Here is a 22,284-nt window from a genome sequence, read left to right on the forward strand (position 1 = left end):
TAGATCTGATAGACAGAGTGCCTGATGAACTATGGACAGAGGTTCGTGACATTGTACAGGAGACAGGGATCAAGACCATCCTCATGGAAAAGAAATGCAAAAAAGCAAAATGGCTGTCTGAGGAGGGCTCACAAATAGCTGTGAAAAGAAGAGAAGTGAAAAGCAAAGGAGAAAAGAAAAGATATTCCCATCTGAATGCAGAGTTCCAAAGAATACCAAGGAGAGATAAGTTAGCCTTCCTCAGCGATCAGTGCAATGAAACAGAGGAAAACAACAGATTGGGAAAGACTAGAGATCTCTTCAAGAAAATGAGAGATACCAAGGGGACATTTCATGCAAAGATGGGCTCGATAAAGGACAGCAATGGTATGGACCTAACAGAAGCAGAAGATATTAAGAAGAGGTGGCAAGAATACACAGAAGAACTGTACAAAAAAAGATCTTCACGACCCAGATAATCACGATGGTGTGATCACTCACCTAGAGCCAGACATCCTGGAATGTGAAGTCAAGTGGGCCTTAGAAAGCATCACTACGATCAAAGCTAGTGGAGGTGATGAAATTCTAGTGGAGCTATTTCAAATCTTAAAAGATGTTGCTGTGAACGTGCTGCACTCATTATGCCAGCAAATCTGGAAAACTCAGCAGTGGCCACAGGACTGGAAAAGGTCAGTTTTCATTCCAATCCCAAAGAAAGGCAATGCCAAAGAATGCTCAAACTGCTGCACAATTGCACTCTTCTCACACGCTTGTAAAGTAATGCTCAAAATTCTCCAAGCCAGGCTTCGACAGTATATGAACCGTGAACTTCCAGATGTTCAAGCTAGTTTTAGAAAAGGCAGAGGAACCAGAGATCAAATTGCCAACATCCACTGGATCATTGAAATAGCAAGAGAGTTCCAGAAATACATCTATTTCTGCTTTATTGACTATGCCAAAGCCTTTGATGTGTGGATCACAATAAACTGTGGAAAATTCTTAAAGAGATGGGAATACCAGACCACCTGACCTGTCTCTTGAGAAACCTGTATGCAGGTCAGGAAGCAACAGTTAGAACTGGACATGGAACAACAGACTGGTTCCAAATAGGAAAAGGAGTATGTCAAGGCTGTATATTGTCACCCTGCTTATTTAACTTATATGCAGAGTATATCATGGGAAACGCTGGGCTGGAAGAAACACAAGCTGGAATCAAGATTGCCAGGAGAAATATCAATAACCTCAGATATGCAGATGACACCACCCTTATGGCAGAAAGTGAAGAAGAACTAAAGAGCCTCTTGATGAAGGTGAAAGAGGAGAGTGAAAAAGTTGGCTTAAAGCTCAACATTCAGAAAACTAAAATTATGGCATCTGGTCCCATCACTTCATGGGAAATAGATGGGGAAACAGTGGAAACAGTGTCAGACTTTATTTTTTTGGGCTCCAAAATCACTGCTGATGGTGACTGCAGCCATGAAATTAAAAGGTGCTTACTCCTTGGAAGGAAGATTATGACCAACCTAGATAGCATATTTAAAAGCAGAGACATTACTTTGCCAACAAAAGTCCGTCTAGTCAAGGCTATCGGTTTTCCAGTAGTCATGTATGGATGTGAGAGTTGGATGATGAAGAAAGCTGAGCACCAAAAAATCGATGCTTTTGAACTGTGGTGTTGGAGAAGACTCTTGAGAGTCCCTTTGACTGCAAGGAGATCCAACCAGTCCATCCTAAAGGATATCAGTCCTGGGTGTCATTGGAAGGACGGATGTTGAAGCTGAAACCCCAATACTTTGGCCACCTCATGTGAAGAGTTGACTCATCGGAAAAGACCCTAATGCTGGGAAGGATTGGGGGCAGGAGGAGAAGGGGACAACAGAGGATGAGATGGCTGGATGGCATCGCCGACTCGATGGACATGGGTTTGGGTAGACTCCGGGAATTGGTGATGGACAGGGAGGCCTGGCATCCTGTGATTCATGGGGTTGCAAAGAGTCAGACACGACTGAGACTGAACTGAACTGAACTGAAAAATTTCCATAGCTATACATACGGCCATACTTTTTCCTTAAAATAAATTGCTTGAGGTGAAATCGCTGAATCCAAGTATATGCCAAATTCTCTCTCTGCCTCCCTCTCTCGCTGTATTTGTGTTTCTGTCAGTCATCTGATGGGGCGTGGAGGTATCTGATACTTTCCAGCTTTCTCATAATACAAATAAATCTCACTATTTAAATTTCATTAAATTTTTTTTTGAAATTTTATTACATTTTGGCTGCACTGAGTCTTGGTTGGTATGTGTGGGATTCCTATTGTGGTGGCTTCTCTTGCTGCAGAGCATGGGCTCTGGGGCATTTGGGCTCAGTAGTTGTGCATGGGCTTAGTTGTTCCTTAGCATGTGGGATCTTCCTGGACCAGGGGTCAAACCCATGTCCCCTGCATTGGCAGCTGGATTCTCAACCACTGGGCTACCAGGGAAGTCCCAAATCTCACTGTTAATAGTTTAAATCTGCTAGTGATACTAAGCTGACGTGAAGAAAAATTTTAAAATGCCCTTCCCTGAGTTCACATTTTATAAATCTGAGATATTAAATCTTCTACCTTAGTTCAGTTAAATACAGTTATATTCTGATTGAGCTTTCTTCTTTAAAAATATTGTCTGTTCTTTGGGTTTCAGGAAGAAAGATGTAAGTCTCGAAGGCCTTTATCTACATCAAATGGACCAAAATTCCCCTTGAGTTGTGTAAAGATGAAGCCAAGGGAGAGTAATCTCGACAGAGTGCCCCCAGGCATGCAGTCCCGGCCGCTCTCTCCATATTGCACCAGGCATTTCTTCCAGGACCAGCCAGCTCAGCTGAACCTTGGACATACTTTCAAAATACCTGGAGAAAGTAAACCTCCGTTTGTAGTAAGACACGTGAGCCTAAAATTATTTTTCAGAGTCCTTTGGAATGGTGAGGGTGTGAATGAGAGTGGAATAAAGGAAGGTTGGACCATGATAACAGGTGTGTAAGTAAGTAAATAGAGGAAATTCAAATTTAATAATAATTATGATTAAATTATGTTCATTTCCTAGAGTTAGTGTCAGGAAACTCCTATACAGATGTCTTGTACAGAGGACTTGCTGAGTAAATGTCTGCTATCACTATTTTTAATTTTAGAATTAAATATAAATTTAATTATTAGTAGTGTTATCTGCATATGACAACCTGCCACTATCTAGGAAAATCAATGAACTGACAGTAGTAGAAGATTCATATCAAAGGCTGGCACATACTGTGTACAAATCTGAAACTAAAGCTTCATCAGTTTTAAGAAAACTGCTTGAGTTTTCATAGTAAGATCATTGTTCAGTGGCCAACTTTTTAAAATATATATTTATTTATTTGGCTGCCTCCAGTCTTGGTTGTGGCATGCGAGCTGTTTGTTGAGTCATGAGAGATCTTTTCATTGTGATGCATGGACTCTCTAGCTGCAGTGCACGGGCTTAGTCGCTCCATGGCATGTGGGATCTTAGTTCCCTGATCAAACCTGTGTCCCCTGCACTGCAAGGCAGATTCTTTACCACTGGACCATCAGGGAATTCACCTGGCCACACTTTAAGAGTAGGAAACATGTGGCTGCAGTAAGAAGCAATGTTATGCCATAGTCAAAGTCCTTAATTAAAGTTATATTAGGTTTAGCCATCAGGAAGTAGTGGAAAAATTTAATCACACTTGTTTTCATAGTCTTAATTTTTTTTCGACCACTATAAAAGTAAAGGAAAATACAGAAAAGTTCAAGAAAAAAAATTACCCATAGGTTCACTAGAATAATAAAATAATTGTTTTATTTGATACATTTTCTTTTGACTTTTTTTGATATTCATAAGGCCTTATTTTTTCCCACAAAGTTGTAATTATACCGTATATGCAGATTAATTTCTTTACAGTTAAATATGTTTTTATTATGTTAAAAACACTTCTAGTATTAGTCCCTGTTTTTCTTTTTTTTTAAATTTATTTATTTTAGTTGGAGGCTAATTACTTTACAATATTGTAGTGTTTTTTGCCATACATTGACATGAATCAGCCATAGGTGTACATGTGTTCCCCTTTCTGAACCCCCCTCCCACCTCCCTCCCCATCCCATCCCTCAGGGTCATCCCAGTGCACCAGCCCTGAGCACCCTATCTCATGCATCGAACCTAGACTGGCTATCTATTTCACATATGATAATTTACATGTTTCAATGCTATTCTCGCAAATCATCCCACCCTTGCCTTCTCCCACAGAGTCCAAAAGTCTTCTTTACATCTGTGTCTCTTTTGCTGTCTTGAATGTAGGGTCATCATTACCATCTTTCTAAAGTCCATATATAGGTGTTAATATACTGTATTGGTGTTTTTCTTTCTGACTTACTTCACTCTGTATAATAGGCTCCAGTTTCATCCACCTCATTAGAACTGATTCAAATGCATTCTTTTTAATAGCTGAGTAATATTCCATTGTGTATATGTACCACAGCTTTCTTATCCATTCATCTGCCGATGGACATCTAGGTTGCTTCCATGTCCTGCCTATTGTAAACAGTGTTGCGATGAACATTGGGGTACACGTGTCTCTTTCAATTCTGGTTTCCTCAGTGTGTATGCCCAGCAGTGGGATGCTAGGTCATATGGCAGTTCTATTTCCAGTTTTTTAAGGAATCTCCACACTGTTCTCCATAGTGGCTGTACTACTAGTTTGCATTCCCACCAACAGTGTAAGAGGGTTTTCTTTTCTCTGCACTCTCTCCAGCATTTATTGTTTGTAGACTTTTTGATAGCAGCCATTCTGACCAGTGTGAGATGGTACCTCTTCTGGTTTTGATTTGCATTTCTCTGATAATGAGTGATGTTGAGCATCTTTTCATGTGTTTGTTATCCATCTGTATGTCGTCTTTGGAGAAATGTCTGTTTAGTTCTTTGGCCCATTTTTTTGATTGGGTTGTTTATTTTTCTGGAATTGAGCTGCAGGAGCTGCCTGTATATTTTTGAGATTAATTCTTTGTCAGTTTCTTCATTTGCTATTATTTCCTCCTGTTCTGAAGGCTGTCTTTTCACCTTGCTTATAGTTTCCTTTGTTGTGCAAAAGCCTCTAAGTTTAATTAGGTCCCAAACATTCAGAAAACTAAGATCATGGCATCTGGTCCCATCACTTCATGGGAAATAGATGGGGAAACAGTGGAAACAGTGTCAGACTTTATTTTTTTGGGCTCCAAAATCACTGCTGATGGTGATTGCAGCCGTGGAATTAAAAGACACTTACTCCTTGGAAGGAAGGTTATGGCCAACCTAGATAGCATATTTAAAAGCAGAGACATTACTTTGCCAACAAAAGTCCATCTAGTCAAGGCTATGGTTTTTCCAGTGGTCATGTATGGATGTGAGAGTTGGACGGTGAAGAAAACTGAGCGCGGAAGAATTGATGCTTTTGAACTGTGGTGTTGGAGAAGACTCTTGAGAGTCCCTTGGACTGCAAGGAGATCCAATCAATCCATCCTAAAGGAGATCAGTCCTGGGTGTTCATTGGAAGGACTGATGTTGAAGCTGAAACTCCAATATTTTGGCCACCTCATGTGAAGAGTTGACTCATTGGAAAAGACCCTAACACTAGGTAGGATTGGGGGCAAGAGGAGAAGGGGATGACAGAGGATGAGTTGGTTGGATGGCATCACTGACTCGATGGACATGGGTTTGGATAGACTCTGGGAGTTGGTGATGGACAGGTAGGCCTGGCGTGCTGCAGTTCATGGGGTCACAAAGAGTCAGACACGACTGAGCAACTGAACTCAACTGAACTGTTTGTTTTTGCTCTTATTTCCATTACTCTGGGAGGTGGGTCATAGAGGATCCTGCTGTGACTTATGTTGGAGAGTGTTTTGCCTATGTTTTCCTCTAGGAGTTTTATAGTTTCTGGTCTTACATTTAGATCTTTAATCCATTTTGAGTTTATTTTTGTGTATGGTGGTAGAAAGTGTGCTAGTTTCATTCTTTTACAAGTGGTTGACCAGTTTTCCCAGCACCACTTGTTAAAGAGATTGTCTTTTCTCCATTGTATATTCTTGCCTCCTTTGTCAAAGATAAGGTATCCATAGGTTTGTGGATTTATCTCTGGGGTTTCTATTTTGTTCCACTGACCTATTTTTCTGTCTTTGTGCCAGTACCATACTGTCTTGATGACTGTGGCTTTGAAGTATAGTGTGAAGTCAGGCAGGTTTATTCCTCCAGTTCCATTCTTCTTTCTCAAGATTGCTTTGGCTGTACGAGGTTTTTTGTATTTCCACACAAATTGTGAAATTATTTGTTCTAGTTCTGTGAAAAATACCATTGGTAGCTTGATAGGGATTGCATTGAATTTATAGGTTGCTTTGGGTAATATACTCATTTTCACTATATTGATTCTTCCGATCCATGAACATGGTATATTTCTCCATCTATTTGTGTCCTCTTTGATTTCTTTCATCAGTGTTTTATAGTTTTCTATATATAGGTCTTTTGTTTCTTTAGGTAGATTTATTCCTAAGTATTTTATTCTTTTCATTGCAATAGTGAATGAAATTGTTTCCTTAATTTCTGTTTCTGTTTTTTCATTGTTAGTGTATAGGAATGCAAGGGATTTCTGTGTGTTAATTTTATATCCTGCAACTTTTCAATGAATATAGTTCCTGTTTTTCATGAACTCTGTTCCACATTGTAGTTCATGACTTATTCTCTAGAAGTTAATGATTGATATTATTGTCAAGTTGATAATTTTACTCAGAATTACCTGTGTGATGTTTGTATATTAGACACAAAAAATGAACTGTGGTAAATCCCAAAGTCAAGGTGCTTTTCAGATGACTGGTTATAGGATTGGTTTTCAGGTAGAACAGAGATGTTGTTTGGCTAGAAAATACAGGATAGCTGTTTTCTTCAGGTAACCTGTAAAAATGTCTGGCAAAATCTAGTGCTCTAAACATAGTTTCATACAAATATTGTTAAATTGAGTATATTGGGTCTGATTTATTCCATTTGATATGTGTTTTAATAAAATACACAACTTTAGTGTATGCCATTATGAACTAAATAACCTTAAAATGTTGGACGTTTTCTTAGGGAATTAAAATTTACATTATACTTTTATTTAACAAATTCATATACAGTCTTCACTGTGTGCCAAGCCCTTTCTTAAGGGCTTATAGATATTAACTCTTTTATTTAGCCAGATTTCCTGATGATATCTGATGTTTAAGTAGAAAAATTATAATGTAGAGGACCTGATGTTGTCAAGATTGTAAATTCTAATCAGATTATTTCTTGAAGTAGAATGAAGAATAATAGTATAACATGACTTCTTGACATTAAAAAAGTAAAAAACAAGGTTACAAAGAAAATTAAGCAACTGTATGTCATAGATATTCTGGAAGTCTCTATTTCAAGTATTTTGACCTGTTGGCAGATCATGTTGTTGAATGTAGGAAAATGTGGTTACCTTAACTAAAATAATACAGTCACCACTGTTCTTTTTTTCAAGGATATAGACACTCAGACTGAAAGGGGATGTGGAAGGCTGAAAGATCACCTTATGAAAATCCCTTGTCTTCAGGGAGGACCCCACCTAGGCCAGTACTGCTCAGAGTGTTTAGGAACGTGAAGCTATACTGTTTTAAAGGAATGTGAAACGAACTCCACTTGCTCTTTACTGGCCTTACCAGTGGTTAGAATATGATATGTGTCCCATTAGCCCATATCTTTGTGTTCTAACCCTAGTGAAAGTAGGGACAAACAGGTTTCCCTGTTGGTTATAACATTTTATATACTTGGAGGCTGTGATTTAATCTGTTTCCAACCTTCTCTTTTCTCACCTCCATGACTGTGATTGAAGGGGAGAAAGGTATTACAGGTAATGAGGAGAGGGTAATACAAACTACAGTGGGTTCAAGTCTCATTCCTTTCCTTTCAGGTGGACAGTACAAAGCCCTTTGGTGAGAACAGTTCACAGCATCATTCCCAGAAGTCTAGAAGAAAACCTAACTTTTCAAACTTTCCATTTCCAGTGAGAAGAGGTACTCGATTTTCTTGTTACTCCTGTATAGTTTCCCCATGGGAACGAATGCATCCTACCTCTAAGTCTTCTTTCATTCTGAGGAATCACACGTTTGTCTGGAATCTCAGGGCCTAATTCTCAGGTGCCCTGTCACTGGGAGTTTCCAGGGAGGGGGTTCCCATGAGCAGAGTCATCAGCAGAGATGCCATCTGTTTCAGAGTTTCCCTAGGAGGAACTGGGGAGACTGCCTCAAGGAGTGTCACCCCTGAGTGTGCTCTGGTTGTGGCTGTTGGAAAAGCAGGGAACATCTTGTCTTGGTGGGATCTCCTTGAAAAGGCACCACAGATAGCTAACAAATAAGACTTGCCATTTCTCAGGATAGGATGCAGCAGGGAATTGATGGAGATCAGGAGAGGCAACACTTCCTTTACAAGATTGCATGTCAGCAAGGAGGAGAGCCAGTTCTCTCTGAAACAGTGAGGTTAAGGCAGGGGATCTCAGACACTTAGATTTCAGGACCCTTTTGTGCTAAGTATTATTGAGAGCCGCACTGTGCTTTTCTGTATGTGAATGGTATCTATCAACAATTAGCATTAGACGTTAAACCTGAGGAATTTGTAAAACACAAGAATATACAAACACACATTCCATTAGCCATCAGAGTGGTGACATCATGACATATCATATAGCTTTTGGAGAACTCTGTTATATAGTCATAAGAGAATGAGAATGAAAAAGACAGAGTACGTCTTACTATTAAGAGAACAGTTTTGACCTTGCAGAGCTCCTAAAAGGTCTTGGGGACCCATGGGGAGGCCCTGGATCATACATCAAGAATTGCTGGGTTAAGACATCCCCTTGGTGGTCTGTTTGTTTCCAAGGCAAACCATTCAATATCACAGTAGTCCATACCTATGGCCCAACCACTAATGCTAAAGAAGCTGGAGTTGAACGGTTCTATGAAGACCTACAAGACCTTCTAGAACTAACACCAAAAACAGATATCCTTTTCATCATAGGGGACTGGAATGCAAAAGCAGGATGAGATACCTGTAACAGGCAAGTAACAATCAAGTTTGGTTTTGGAGTAGAAAATGAAACAAGGGAAAGGCTAACAGAGTTACTACAAGAGAACGTGCTGGTTATAGCAAACACTCTCTTCCAACAACACAAGAGACAACTGTACACATGGACATCACCAGATGGTCAATACAGAAGTCAGATTGATTATATTCTTTGCAGCTGAAGATGGAGAAGCTCTATACAGTCAGCAAAAACAAGACCAGGAGCTGACTGTGGCTCAGATCATGAACTCCTTATTACCAAATTCAGACTTAAATTGAAGAAGTAGGGAAAACCACTAGATCACTCAGTATGACCTAAATCAAATCTCTTAGGATGATACAGTGGAAGTGACAAATAGATTCAAGGGATTAGATCTGATAGAGTGCCTGAAGAACTATGGATGGAGGTTCGTAACATTATACAAGAGGTGGCGATCAAAACCATCCCCAGGAAGAAGAATTGCAAAAAGACAAAATGGTTGTCTGAGGAGGCCTTACAAATAGCTATGAAAAGAAGAGAAGCTAAAGGCAAAGGAGAAAAGGAAAGATATACCCATCTGAATGCAGAGTTCCAAAGAATAGCAAGGAGAGATAAGAAAGCCTTCCTCAGTGATCGATGCAAAGAAATAGAGGAAAACAACAGAATGGGAAAGACTAGAGATCTCTTCAAGAAAATTAGAGATACCAAGGGAGCATTTCATGCAAAGATGGGCATAATAAAGGACAGAAATGGTATGGACTTAACAGAAGCAGAAGATATTAAGAAGAGGTGGCAAATACACAGAAGAACTATGCAAAAAAGATCTTAATGACCCAGATAACCACCGTGATGTGATCACTCACCTAGAGCCAGACATCCTAGAGTGCAAAGTCTAGTGGGTCTTAGGAAATATCACTATGAACAAAGCTAGTGGAGGTGATGGAATTCCAGCTGAGCTATTTGAAATCCTAAAAGATGATGCTTTGAAAGTGCTGAACTCAATAGCTAGCAAATTTGGAAAAGTCAGCAGTCGCCACAGGACTGGAAAATGTCAGTTTCATTCCAATCCCAAGAAAGGCAATGCCAAAGAATGTTTAAACTACGACACAATTGCACTCTTCTCACACGCTAGCAAAGTAATGCTCAAAATTCTCCAAGCCAGGCTTCAACAATACATGAACCGTGAGCTTCCAGATGTACAAGCTGGATTTATAAAAGGCAGAGGAACCAGAGATTAAATTTCCAGCATCTGTTGGATCATAGAAAAGGCAAGAGAATTCCAGAAAAACATCTACCTCTGCTTCATTGACTATGCCAAAGCCTTTGACTGTGTGGATCACAGTACACTGTGGAAAATTCTTCAAGAGATGGGAATATCAGACCACCTTACCTGCCTCCTGAGAAATCTGTATGCACGTCAAGAGGCAACTGTTAGAACTGTACATGAAACAATGGACTGGTTCCAAATTGGGAAAGGAGTCCGTCAAGGCTGTATATTGTCACCCTGCTTGTTTAATTTATATGCAGAGTACATTATGCAAAATGCCAGGCTGGATGAAGCACAAGCTGGAATCAAGATTGCCGGGAGAAATATCAATAACCTCAGATATGCAGATGACACCACCCTTACGGCAGAAAGCAAAGAGGAACTAAAGAGCCTCTTAATGAAAGTGAAAGAGGAGAGTGAAAAAGCTGGCTTAAAGCTCAACATTCAGAAAACTAAGATCATGGCATCCAGTCCCATCACTTGATAGCAAAGTGGGGCAACACTTTGAGGGGGAAACAATGGAAACAGTGACATACTTTCTTTTCTTGGGCTGCAAAATCACTGCAGATGGTGATTGCAGCCATGAAATTAAAAGACACTTGTTCCTTGGAGGAAAAGCTATGACCAACCTAGACAGCATATTAAAAAGCAGAGACATACTTTGCTGACAAAGATCGTGTAGTCAAAGCTATGGTTTTTCCAGTAGTCATGTATGGATGTGAGAGTTGGACCATAAGGAAAGCTGAGCACCAAAGAATTGATGCTTTTGAACTATTGTGTTGGAGAAGACTCTTGAGAGTCCCTTGCACTGCAAGGAGATCAAACCAATCAATCCTAAAGGAAATCAGCCCTGGATATTCATTGGAAGAATTGATACTGTAGCTCCCATCCTTTGGCCACCTGATGTGAAGAACTGACTCATTGGAAAAGACCCTGATGATGAGAAGGATTGAAGGCAGGAGGAGAAGAGGACGACAGAGGATAAGATGGTTGGATGGCATCACTGACTCACTGGACATGAGTTTGAGCAAGCTCCTGGTGTTGGTAATGGACAGGAAAACCTGGGGTGCTACATTCCTTGGGGTTGCAAAGTGTCGGACACGACTGAGTGACTGAACTGAACTTTACTTTAACTGAACTGAACTTTACTTTATGAGTGAAATACATGAACCTATGTCAGTACTGAATGTCATGGCAGTGAATTTCAACCATTCCTGAATTAATTCTTAGGCTAGAAAGGGATGGTCATGGCCCATTCTCCTGACCTGGACTTATACCATCCCTGACAACAGGTTTCCTATCTTAGCCTGGAAGGTTTCTACTTTTAAGGGGCTGCACAGTCTCTTGTGATAACTCAAGCCAGTATTCTCTTGGATCACGGTGACTGTTCTATAGCAACAAGTCAAAGACAGGTGACAGAATTTGAGGCAGAAAATGCTTCATCTTCTCTGATATTTAGATTGAAAATCACCGATGTAGCCCATAAAAACAGCACTGTCTTCCCCATTACTGTGAAATCAAGCAACAGAAAGTGTCCTTTCCTGGGGAGGACAGCTGGGCTTAATGCTAGCTAAATACAACAGGGTCATGTATCACATTGGTCTCGGCCTTTGTCTCTTCTTAATCCTGTCAGGTGGAGAACTAAGGTTCCAGAGAGGTTACAGTGTGTGTACAGGTCACACATCAAGTTTTTGGCACACCTACATTTAGAGAAGACGTTCAGACCTCTGGGCTCAGATCCTTGGAATCCCTGTAGCTTCCAAGCCAGACCTTTCCTTAGATCACCTGTCAGCTCATTCATCCAGGCCTAAGGTAGAATAAAGCAGTGCTTCTCAAACTTCAATGTGCATTTGAATCACCTGGGTGTCTTGTTAAATTGCAGATTCTGATTCCATAGGGCTGAGGTGGGACCTGGAATCCTTCTTTTCTAACAAGCTTCCAGGTGATACCTATGCTGCTGGTCCATGGACAACACTTTGAGAAGCAAGGGAACAGGGCAAGGCCCCTGGGATCGGTAGCAAGGGGGTTCCTAGGCAAAAGGGCAGGTTTGTGGCTATAGCTAAAAAGGGCCTTAGCACTACTAATTCCCTGCTCAGCTGGGAGTGTGGTAGAAGAGAGCTTTTGGGACAAGATGGCCACACACATACGTGCATGCCCAGAGAATATGACAATTCACATGCTTAAAAAAAATCCCTTTTTATATCTTCCTTCTTATCACCAGTGGCATAGGGGAATCAGCAGTCCCTTGTCACTGCCTCAGTCCCAGTCAGCTGGGGGAAGAAGCCATGGTGGTCTTAGCATAGCCTTGCAAATATTCATTTCAAAAGCATTTTATTTTCAATCTGGAAAAATCTCATTTAGTCTTGGTTTTGTCTGTGTATTTATTACTTCTAGTAGTTCTTACCATTCTCTGGTGTTAGGTCTACTTAATGTAATGATAATGATTTTCACTTTTGCTGTGTTGTTTTTTCAAGCTCTCATGTATTTGTTTTTGTCTGTCTTGGACAAGTATACTCAGAGTTTATGTGTAAGTAGGATTTTATGTAACCCTAATATAAAGGGAATACCAGAGAGGCAGAGGCTTTGAATTTTATATTGAGCCACATGGCTCTCTTTTAGGCTGTGGACACCTGGGCAAATATGTTTTCCAAGCTGCCCAAGGACTACTGAACTTGTTGCTTCACTTTCGACTCACTTTTACCCTTCCTATATCCATACGTGCTGCCATTAATATAACATTATTGTTTACCTCAAGAGGACAGAAAAAAACTCATAGAATTTCTGTGACTTCAGGGAGACTTAAAAGTGATGGTATGATTTACAAGGGATCATTTAAGTTCTCTAATAATTCATTCATTGTGTAATGTTTTTGTACTGCTGTACAATAAATGTAATAGCAGCTTTAGGGGTAACTGGTAATAATGAGTCATTGAAACACCTGTTCCTCTTTCTTCTAGCGTCTTCTCTTGACAGCCTTGCAGCTAACGTGAAGGTAATTTTAGAAGTAGCATTTGTAAAATGATTTATTACCAGCTATATAATGTCAATTATTGTGATTTCTCTTATGAGCAGTTGAAAATACATTTCTGGCTCATGCTGCTTGTGGAATTGCTGTAGTTTAACTTGAGTTGCTTTGCTTTAGTTGTTTTTTCCCCCTCATACAAACTCCTTTCATTTGTAGGATGAATCACCAGTGAAAGTGTATGTAGGTTCAATACCTACTTTATCAGTAGTAATTTTCATTGCTTTCTCTCGAATTGAATATAGAGAGGTGGTCAATCACTTGTTCTTAAAGTCTGATTGGCTTGTTCAGATGAAGGTGCAAGCTTCCAGGTTACAACATGACAATGGATATATGCAAAGAAAATGGAGTACTCTGAGCTTCCTTTGCCATAGCATTGAAATATTTTGTCTAAAATTTTTTTTCCTAAATGCAATAATCCCTAGACCTCACAAATCAAAATTCAGAGCTTGAGTTTATTTTGGCTCGTTAATATATACCAAATGAATTTGGTTATCTTTCCTTGCTCTTGACTCTTGAGCATTTTGTCTCTAGTCTTCTCTGCTCCCACTCCTCTTGTATTTGCAGGAGATCCTGGGGGCAGGTATTCTGTCTTCTTGCTCCCAGTTCTCTTCCTTGTCCCACCCAACCCCCAGCTCTAAATTAAGCAAACAAAAGCGAAAGCTACAACTAAAGATGAATGCACATTGTCACTCAGGTTATCAAAGAGCCAGATGAACGGATTGTTTTAAGGAATGAATCACCATCATCTTTAGATTCAAGTAAGTTTGGAAAGCCCTCACCCAGTTACAGTAACCAAGAGGATGCTGATTTTCACCAGGAAACTTCATTTGACACCTCCCAGCACTCCAGATCTCCCAGCCCTCTTCTGGATCAGCCCTTTCTCCGAGAAAGGTCAGCAGCCAGCACCCATCTCTTTGCTAGAAGAATAACTTGTGGTCCGGCAGGAGTAAAGTCAGGTCACTTTATCAGTTTGCTTCCTTAGGAATATTCAGATATTCAGCTGGGGCAGCTTGACATGAAAGATTATTATTCCTTGAAAAATAATTCCAGAAGTAAGAATTGAGATTTTTCTCTTACCTCTGGAAAGCGTATCTTAGAATGTTTGTTGAAAATGGGATAGGCAGCTCAGTTGGCATAGATACTATTTATTTCTCCATTATTATGTGTCATTAAAAGTTGGCTTAAAGCTCAACATTCAGAAAACTAAGATCATGGCATCTGGTCCCATCATTTCATGGCAGATAGATGGGGAAACAGTGGAAACAGTGGCTGACTTTATTTTGGGGGGCTCCAAAATCACTGCGGATGGTGATTGCAGCCATGAAATTAAAAGATGCTTACTCCTTGGAAGGAAAGTTATGACCAACCTAGACAGCATATTAAAAAGCAGAGACATTACTTTGTCAACAAAGGTCCATCTAGTCAAGGCTATGGTTTTTCCAGTAGTCATGTATGGATGTGAGAGTTGGACTATAAGGAAAGCTGAGTACAGAAAAATTGATGCTTTTTTTTTTTATTTTTTAAATTAGTTTATTTATTTATTTTTTAACTTTACAATATTGTATTGGTTTTGCCATACATTGATATGAATCCAGTTCTAATGAGGTGGATGAAACTGGAGCCTATTATACAGAGTGAAGTAAGCCAGAAAGAAAAACACCAATACAGTATACTAATACATATATATGGAATTTAGTAAATCGGTAAAGATAACCCTGTATGCAAGACAGCAAAAGAGACACAGATATATAGAACAGTATTATGGACTCTATGGGAGAGGGCAAGGGCGGGATGATATGGGAGAATGGCATTAAAGCATGTAAATTATCATATGTGAAACAAATTGATGCTTTTGAACTGTGGTGTTGGAGAAGACTCTTGAGAATCTCTTGGACTACAAGGAGATCCAACCAGTCCATCCTAAAGGAGATCAGTCCTGGGTGTTCATTGGAAGGACTGATGCTGAAGCTGAAACTCCAATATTTTGGCCGCCTGATGCGAAGAGCTGACTCATATGAAAAGACCCTGATGCTGGGAAAGATTGAGGGCAGAAGGAGAAGGGGAAGACAGAGGATGAGATGTTTAGATGGCATCACTGACTCAATGGACATGAATTTGGGTAAACTCCAGGAGTTGGTGATGGACAGGGAGGCCTGGCGTGCTGCAGTTCATGGGGTCGCAAAGAGTCGGACACGACTGAGTGACCGAACTGAACTGAACTGAATATTAGAACCCCAGCTTTTGATTTCACTAGTATAAAAGAACTCACTATAGAAAGTTTGGAAATTATAGAAAAATGAAAAGGGGTGAAAAAAATCACCTGTCAGTCCTACCACCCAAAGACAAGCATGATTAATATGTGGGTATAGTTTCTTTCTGTTTTTCTAGACATGGTTTGTTGGCTTATTTATATCATCATCACACACACACACCAAACCTTGAGTGCATGTGTCTGGAGGGCAGACCAGAGATTGAGAGGAGGAACCTTTATTTTCCAATCTGCATTCCCTGCTAATGTGATTAACTATCCAGTTTTGCCCCAGACTGTCCTGATTTTAACCATGACAGTCCTGCATTCTGGGAAACTTCTTGGTCCCAGGCAAACCAGGACAGTTGGTCATAGCTCTAAGGAAGTCACACCAAAGATAATATTTTCAAGATAGTTGGTTTGAATGAAGGATAGGCCAGTCTGTTTTGCTCTGCATTGCTATTTTTGAGGATAATTTCCATCTAAATAACACAGTTGGAGACTTTCCTGGTGGTCCAGTGGTTAAGACTTTAGGCTTCCACTGCTGGGGGCTTGGGTTCAATCCCAGTCCCTGGTTGGGAAACTTCAGATCCTGCATGTTGTGTGATGTGGCCAAAAAAAAAAAAAAAAGACACATGAAGAATCAGTTACTAATTCATGGTACTTAGTAGACATTTAATAAATATTTGCTTACACGGGAAAAATATAATGCCTCAGAAGGAAAACAGAACTGATAGTCGACCTGTTAGGCCTCAGATAGAAATGTTAACATTTAAGACATTTCTTCTTATCTCTGAGAACTTCCAACCTAGCAGAGGATTTTTTTTTTTTTTTTTTAATGTACACAGAGAACTTTCTATAAAGCAGAACTTTGAGAACGGTACAGACAAAATGCAATCAGAGTATAAAGGAGAAGGATGGTACGCTGGAATGTTTCATGGAGGAGGTGGCATTTTCATGGGGGCCTGGATGGGAGGGGATTGGATTATGGTAGTTAATGGAGGGGAGGAATGGGAGGTGAGAAGGCAAGGAGTGCTTTCAGCTTCTAGAAGTTAGAGCAGCCTGGGGGATGAGTGGGTGCCAAGGCTGATAGTCAGAGCGGGGCTGTGGAAACCAAGCTAAGGAATTGGGGCTCAGCTGGAAGGCAGTGGGGCTTCCCAGGTAGTGCTAGTGGTGAAGAACCTGACTGCAAATGTAGGAGACATAAGAGACGTGAGTTCGATCCCTGGGTTGGGAAGTTGCCTGGGAGGAGGAAATGGCAAGTGGCAGCTTTTGCAAGTCAGTCACAGGAATTAGCACAGTTGAACTGTAGAATGATGACTCTGGCTGCAGACCAGTTTTAATCACTTATCTCTGATGAGTCAGCAAATTCTGTGTGTCCAAAGTCACTCTAAACTGATAAATTTGGATCTAATCAGACTGTGAATTTGTAAATAAGGCCTTGATCAGGGAAAAGCATAGCATAGTCACACAAAGGTCATCTGATTGGCCTAAGACTATCCTGGCTTTAGCCCTGAAAGTCCTGCATTCTGGGAAACCTCTTGGTTCTGGGCCAACCAGGATAGTTTGTCACCTTAACCTCCAGGGAAGTGGCACTGAAAATAATATTTTTAAGACAACTGTTCTGAGTAAAGGATATCCCTTTGTATTCTTGGGGAAGAATCCATTCCCTATTGACCTTAATGTGATCACAGAGGTAGCTCTGAACACTGGGTTTCGTTCCAGATTCATTTGCCCTGTGTACAACAAGCCCAATGCTGAGGTGCTGAGGTTTGTAGCAGAGAAAGAATTTATTCACAAGGCAGTCAAGTAAGGAGATGGGAGAACAAGTCTCAGATCCGCTTCCTTGAAGGCATGGGGTTGAGATATTTGTGGGATAAAGAAGCAATGAGGTCTTAGGCATGAGGAAAGGTGGTTGGAGGTCAAGGAAATGCCATTGGAGGTCGAGAAAAGGTGAAGTGATCAGTGCTTTACCCAGGCATATCTAGGTTACATGCTTCTTCATGGGGTGTGTGTTCAAAGGTGGAGGTGCCTGGCATGATCTGAGGGTGGAGTTTTTGGCCCTCTGATATAAAAGAATTATTCATCAGATGTCTGTGCAGGCACAGTTATAGGATCAGTGGCCCCAACCAGTCTTAGCCAGCTTGAATCAAACAGGGTCCAACACCATGTTCTTGGACAATAACTTAAGCCCACCATTACTATGGTGACCCATAATGTCAGACGCTTTATCTGTAGGGATGTTAAGGAGTCTTGTGATATATTTCCTAGGCTATGTGAAGCTTGGAGGGTATGCAATTAAAGAAGGGAAAAAGAACAACAACAACAAAAAACTAAAGCAAGCTTAATCAATAAAGGTGGGTTGCAAACAGAGGGATTTTTAACAAGCAATTTCCTTATCTTCTGTTCTGTAAGACATGCTCAGGGATTCCTGGTAGTCAACATATGGGTCTTGGTTTCGCTCCCAGTGCTTGGCCTCTGCCTCCTTCACTGTTCTTTTCGTGTGAGCCACTGGGGCCAGTCTCCTTCTGCTCAGACCATAGAAGCACGTGAGAAGTATCTTTTGAGTTTCTGCTGACAATACTGAAATCAGCAAGGGCCAAGTTTGCAGGGATGAGTTGGAAGGTGAGTTTTGGAGTGAGAATCAGCCCAGGGTTTTAAGGGAGAAAATGGAAAACCCTTTTAACTAACTAGCTGTGGGGGAAATGGTAGTCCCAAACGTGGGAGGAACACTCTTGAGCCTGTTTCCTGGCTCCAGTGACTGGGTAGTGTCACATCCCTTCAACCCCCATCCTCACTCTTCCCACCGCACTAGGAGAAGACTGTAATCAAGGCACAGCACTACCCTTGCCTATTGACTCATCATTCTCAGAGATCTTCAGATATAGTGCTGAATGCATATAGTAACAAGTATAGGGATCATTCTGGCACTGGTTACTCAACACCAATGAAAAAGCATTTACAGTGTCCAGCTGGTGCTTATTTTTAAATGCTAGCTTCATTTATAGCTTCAAAATATTTCTATTCCTTCATCTTAAAAATTCTTAGAGGAGTATAGGAATGATGTGCCTTGCCTTTAAATATGGTCAGTGCTTTAGGTGGTGCTTTCATTTGTTGTGAGTCATTTTCCTGAGTTGGTAATGGATTTGTGTACATCAGTCATTGTCTTGGTCTTGTCTTCCTGGAAACCAGAGGGTTCATGCTCATTACATGGAGCCAGGATGGGTGGCCTGGGTATGGATCCCAGACCAAGCGGAGGTGCAACTGCAGAGAGAATCATTAGTGTGGTGGCGTAACAACTGGATTGATTCCCACTTGTCTCTGTCATTTCCAGTGTTCATTATATATTAATTAAAGAGAATGGTTTTATCCAAATTGCTAAAAGTTTTTTGGCACTTAAAGACAATATCTTTTCAGTGTGCTTTTCATAATCAAATTGCAAATTCTGCCTCAGTTTAAGAATTGGCACTCATTTTCCTCCCAAAAATGGATGAATGCATTCATCATTCAAGTAATGTGTAGTAAATCCCCATATGGTGTTCAGTACCCACAAAGCCCTGAGATGAGCTATTAGCCTAGGAGTCTCAGTCCCAATTTCAGCCTAGGAGGAGAGACAGACGTTAACCAAATAATGACAAAATATCCACTGGGGGAAGTGCTATGAATGAGGGATGAATTGGCTCTAAGTGCATGAAATAGGGAAGCTGACCTCCTCTACAGGAAGGGACTTTTCCTGAGAAATCAGTAACTGAACTGAGCTCTGATGGGTGGTAAGGACTCAACACAAGTGGGGTGGGGGTTGTGGGTGGCAGCATTCTACCCAAGGGAGAAGTCCTGGAAAGTGCCTGTGAAAGGGAGAAAATGCTTCATGTTTTGAGGAACCGGAAGACACTGTTAAGACCTGTGGTTAAGTTTATGTCTGGAGAGCCTAAGGGAAATAACATAAAATAAGATCCTCATAGTGGAAACAGTAGGGATTAAATTTTGTATTAAAAATTTTTGGATTATATTTTTTAAATATAAAAGCAGGGTTTGTTCTTTGGAGAAATATCTAAAATAGTTAAAGTACAGAGAAGAAAAGGAATACACACCCAGACACAGACCATTTTTAACATCTTGGCTGTTTTTATTCCCAGTGCTTTTCTTATGTGTAGGTTTAATAAAGATATTGAAACTACACTGTGCACACTATTTTGTATATTGCTGCTTTTTTCTCACTTCTAAGTTATAAATATCGAGCCTTCCTGTTATGCAGTCTAAGTATCCTTTTATCAGCTACATGCTACTCCACCCTGCTTACTCTGTTGCGCAGGCCCCACCCCGGGTCCCAGTCCACATGGAAGAAGATCCATGAAAGGGTCTGCAGTCTTCTGATGTCCCACAGAGCTCAGCAACACTTAAACAAGGTCAGGACTTCTGATGAAATTACGTCTTTGCTGACAAATAATATGGGAACTGCATCTCACAGTCTAGCAGAGGAGATAGACATTAATCAGGTAACCGCAGAAACAAGTGTAAAATTGTGATGCTCACCAAGGAGGTAGGTGGTATCCTGAGAGTGTATGAAAGGGAGTGCTTGACTTGGTTGGCACTCAGGGCAGGCTTTCCTGAGGAAGAGAGACAGTGGAGCTGAGATCTGAGTTATGAGTAGCAGCTATTAATACTTCAGAGCACAGGGTGCATCAGGCAGAGGTCCTGAAGCGAGACGGAACATGGCCCTGTGAGAGGACTTAGAGAAGACAGTCTGTTCACCTGAAGCACACTCACTTCCATTCTGGGCAGGAATCCCAGTGCAGGGAAGAATCCGGGGACATGTGTGGTCTGTGTGAGCCCACAACATGGAAGAAAGTTTTCCTCAAAGTTAATCAGGTGTTTTTGACTATTGCACTTTTCTGGGGTTGAGGGGAGTGTTTCCAGTCCATAGACAGATATACCCAGTACTCCTCTACAGCAGGTGTACAGCCATTAGCTGTGGCCTGTCACCAGTTCAAACCAATTCAGATGGAAGGTTGACAGCACACCCCTTAGTTGGGTTTAATTATAACATGTAGTTGAATTGGTCATCTTGACTTATTTAAATGCTGACATATCCTAGATTTATAGGATCATACTTATAAATGAATATTGATTACCCTAATTACCTAGGTGGTGAATTATTTTATTGCTCCTGTGCAGAGTCATTTGTTTTGCTTTGTTAATTCCAAATCTTTTCAAGTAGGGGAATCCCTTTAAAATGTAAAGAGGAAGAAAGAAAGGGAGGAGGGAGGGAAAGTGAGAGGGAAGAAGGAAGAGGGAAGAAAAAGAAAGGGAGAGAGGGAGAAAAAATAGTATCTACATACATACATATATCATGAAGACAACATATATGGTATACATGGGATTCATAGATCTCCTAAATGCAAAACTGTGCATGCAACATCATTGACCTGTATTACATTATGAGTAATGCAGTTGCTGGATTTGTTTGTGTTATAGGAAGAATCCATCTCTGAAGTAAAGAATATCCTTGACAGACCAGGCTACCCTCTGAAGAAATACCATGCACATGAACAGAAATATTTTTAAGCTGCTGTCCTATGTAAGTAAGCAGCTTAATTGCTTCTTGATTTGCTAAAACAACTTCAGTTTCCTGCTTTCAGTACAAAGCACCTAGAAAATGTGGTGGACAAGAGTCCAGGAGGAGACAAGAAACACGTTCTCCCTTCACACAGTGTAGTGATGACAGCACGTGTGCGGGTCCACCGGCAGTCTTACCTCCTCTTGTATTCTCCCTCCCCACTCCTTACCTAACGGTCCCTCTTCCAGCTCTTCAGACACGAGCTCTTTTCTGCTATGGGCCCTTTGCACATGCTCTCTGTCTAGACTACTTCTTCCTGACTTTGTTTGGGTCACCTCTGTTTGCCTTTCAGGTCTCATGGCTTTCTGTGGCACCCCTTCCTCCTCTGAAGTACACCTTTGTAGACTCCTGCAGTTTTCTTTCATTGTTGTTCTATTTTTATGTGGGCCAATTGCTTAAAAGTCTGCCCCTTCTACTTGAATGACACCTTCCCTGGGCCAGGGACTCTGTTTTCTGACCCACTATTTTATAGCCAGTTACAGTGGGGTCCCATTTAACTTGGGCGAACTCAACCACACCTGCCAGGTGTGTGCCCTGAACAGGAGCCTGCCTTCCCCTACCACACTGTCACCACCCTTGCATTAGATGACCTTCCGCTGTGGTTGGTGCTCACTAAATATTTTCTGTGAGTGACTGTTGAAATTCAAGTGATGAGGCAATTCTCAAATTCAGTTGTGTGGTAAGAAGTTGGTCATTTTTGTTGGCTGTCATCATTTTTCACGTTTTTCCTTCTTTCCCTTCCTACCCAGGCCCAGCATAAGAATAGTTTTTCCTTATTAAGTGCTTCCTGAGTGCCAGGAACTGACCTAAATACTTCAGTTGTATTAAGTGAATTGCTATTTAATGATCACAACAGTTCTTATGAAGTAGGTACTATCACCACTACCATTTTACAGGTAGGGAAACTGGGGCAAGGAGATGTTAGATGCTTGCTCAAGTAGCATGGCTAGTGAATGGCCTTAGGTGTTTTCTGAACCCAAGTGATATGGCTTCAGTGACCATGCTTTTACCCATTAAATTCTATTGTCCTCCAGACCTGGAACTTGTGATAGGAGA

At 40.9% G+C, this 22,284-nt stretch overlaps 1 protein-coding gene across 50 annotated transcripts in view; it reads left to right on the top strand.

Annotated features, from left to right (window-relative positions):
- Positions 1-22,284, top strand: part of SPATA6L (spermatogenesis associated 6 like) — a 77,110-nt gene that overhangs the window by 52,577 nt on the left and 2,249 nt on the right. For 33 of the 50 annotated variants that reach the window (XM_081501287.1, XM_081501465.1, XM_081501378.1 and 30 more), the window contains 6 exons: positions 2,657-2,896; positions 7,944-8,046; positions 13,296-13,330; positions 14,058-14,254; positions 19,924-20,017; positions 21,087-21,189. In XM_081501287.1, the coding sequence (XP_081357413.1) occupies positions 2,657-2,896; positions 7,944-8,046; positions 13,296-13,330; positions 14,058-14,254; positions 19,924-20,017; positions 21,087-21,176 (759 nt within the window). In that variant the 3' untranslated portion in view covers positions 21,177-21,189. Of the gene's footprint in view, positions 1-2,656; positions 2,897-7,943; positions 8,047-13,295; positions 13,331-14,057; positions 14,255-19,923; positions 20,018-21,086; positions 21,190-21,520; positions 21,582-22,284 lie in introns of those variants that run through there. The other 17 variants (XM_081501397.1, XM_081501326.1, XM_081501179.1 and 14 more) reach the window with 4 other exon arrangements.

This window comes from Giraffa tippelskirchi, chromosome 1 (assembly GCF_054371585.1).
Source record: "Giraffa tippelskirchi isolate mGirTip1 chromosome 1, T2T-mGirTip1v1.2.pri, whole genome shotgun sequence".
Lineage (NCBI taxonomy): Eukaryota > Metazoa > Chordata > Mammalia > Artiodactyla > Giraffidae > Giraffa > Giraffa tippelskirchi.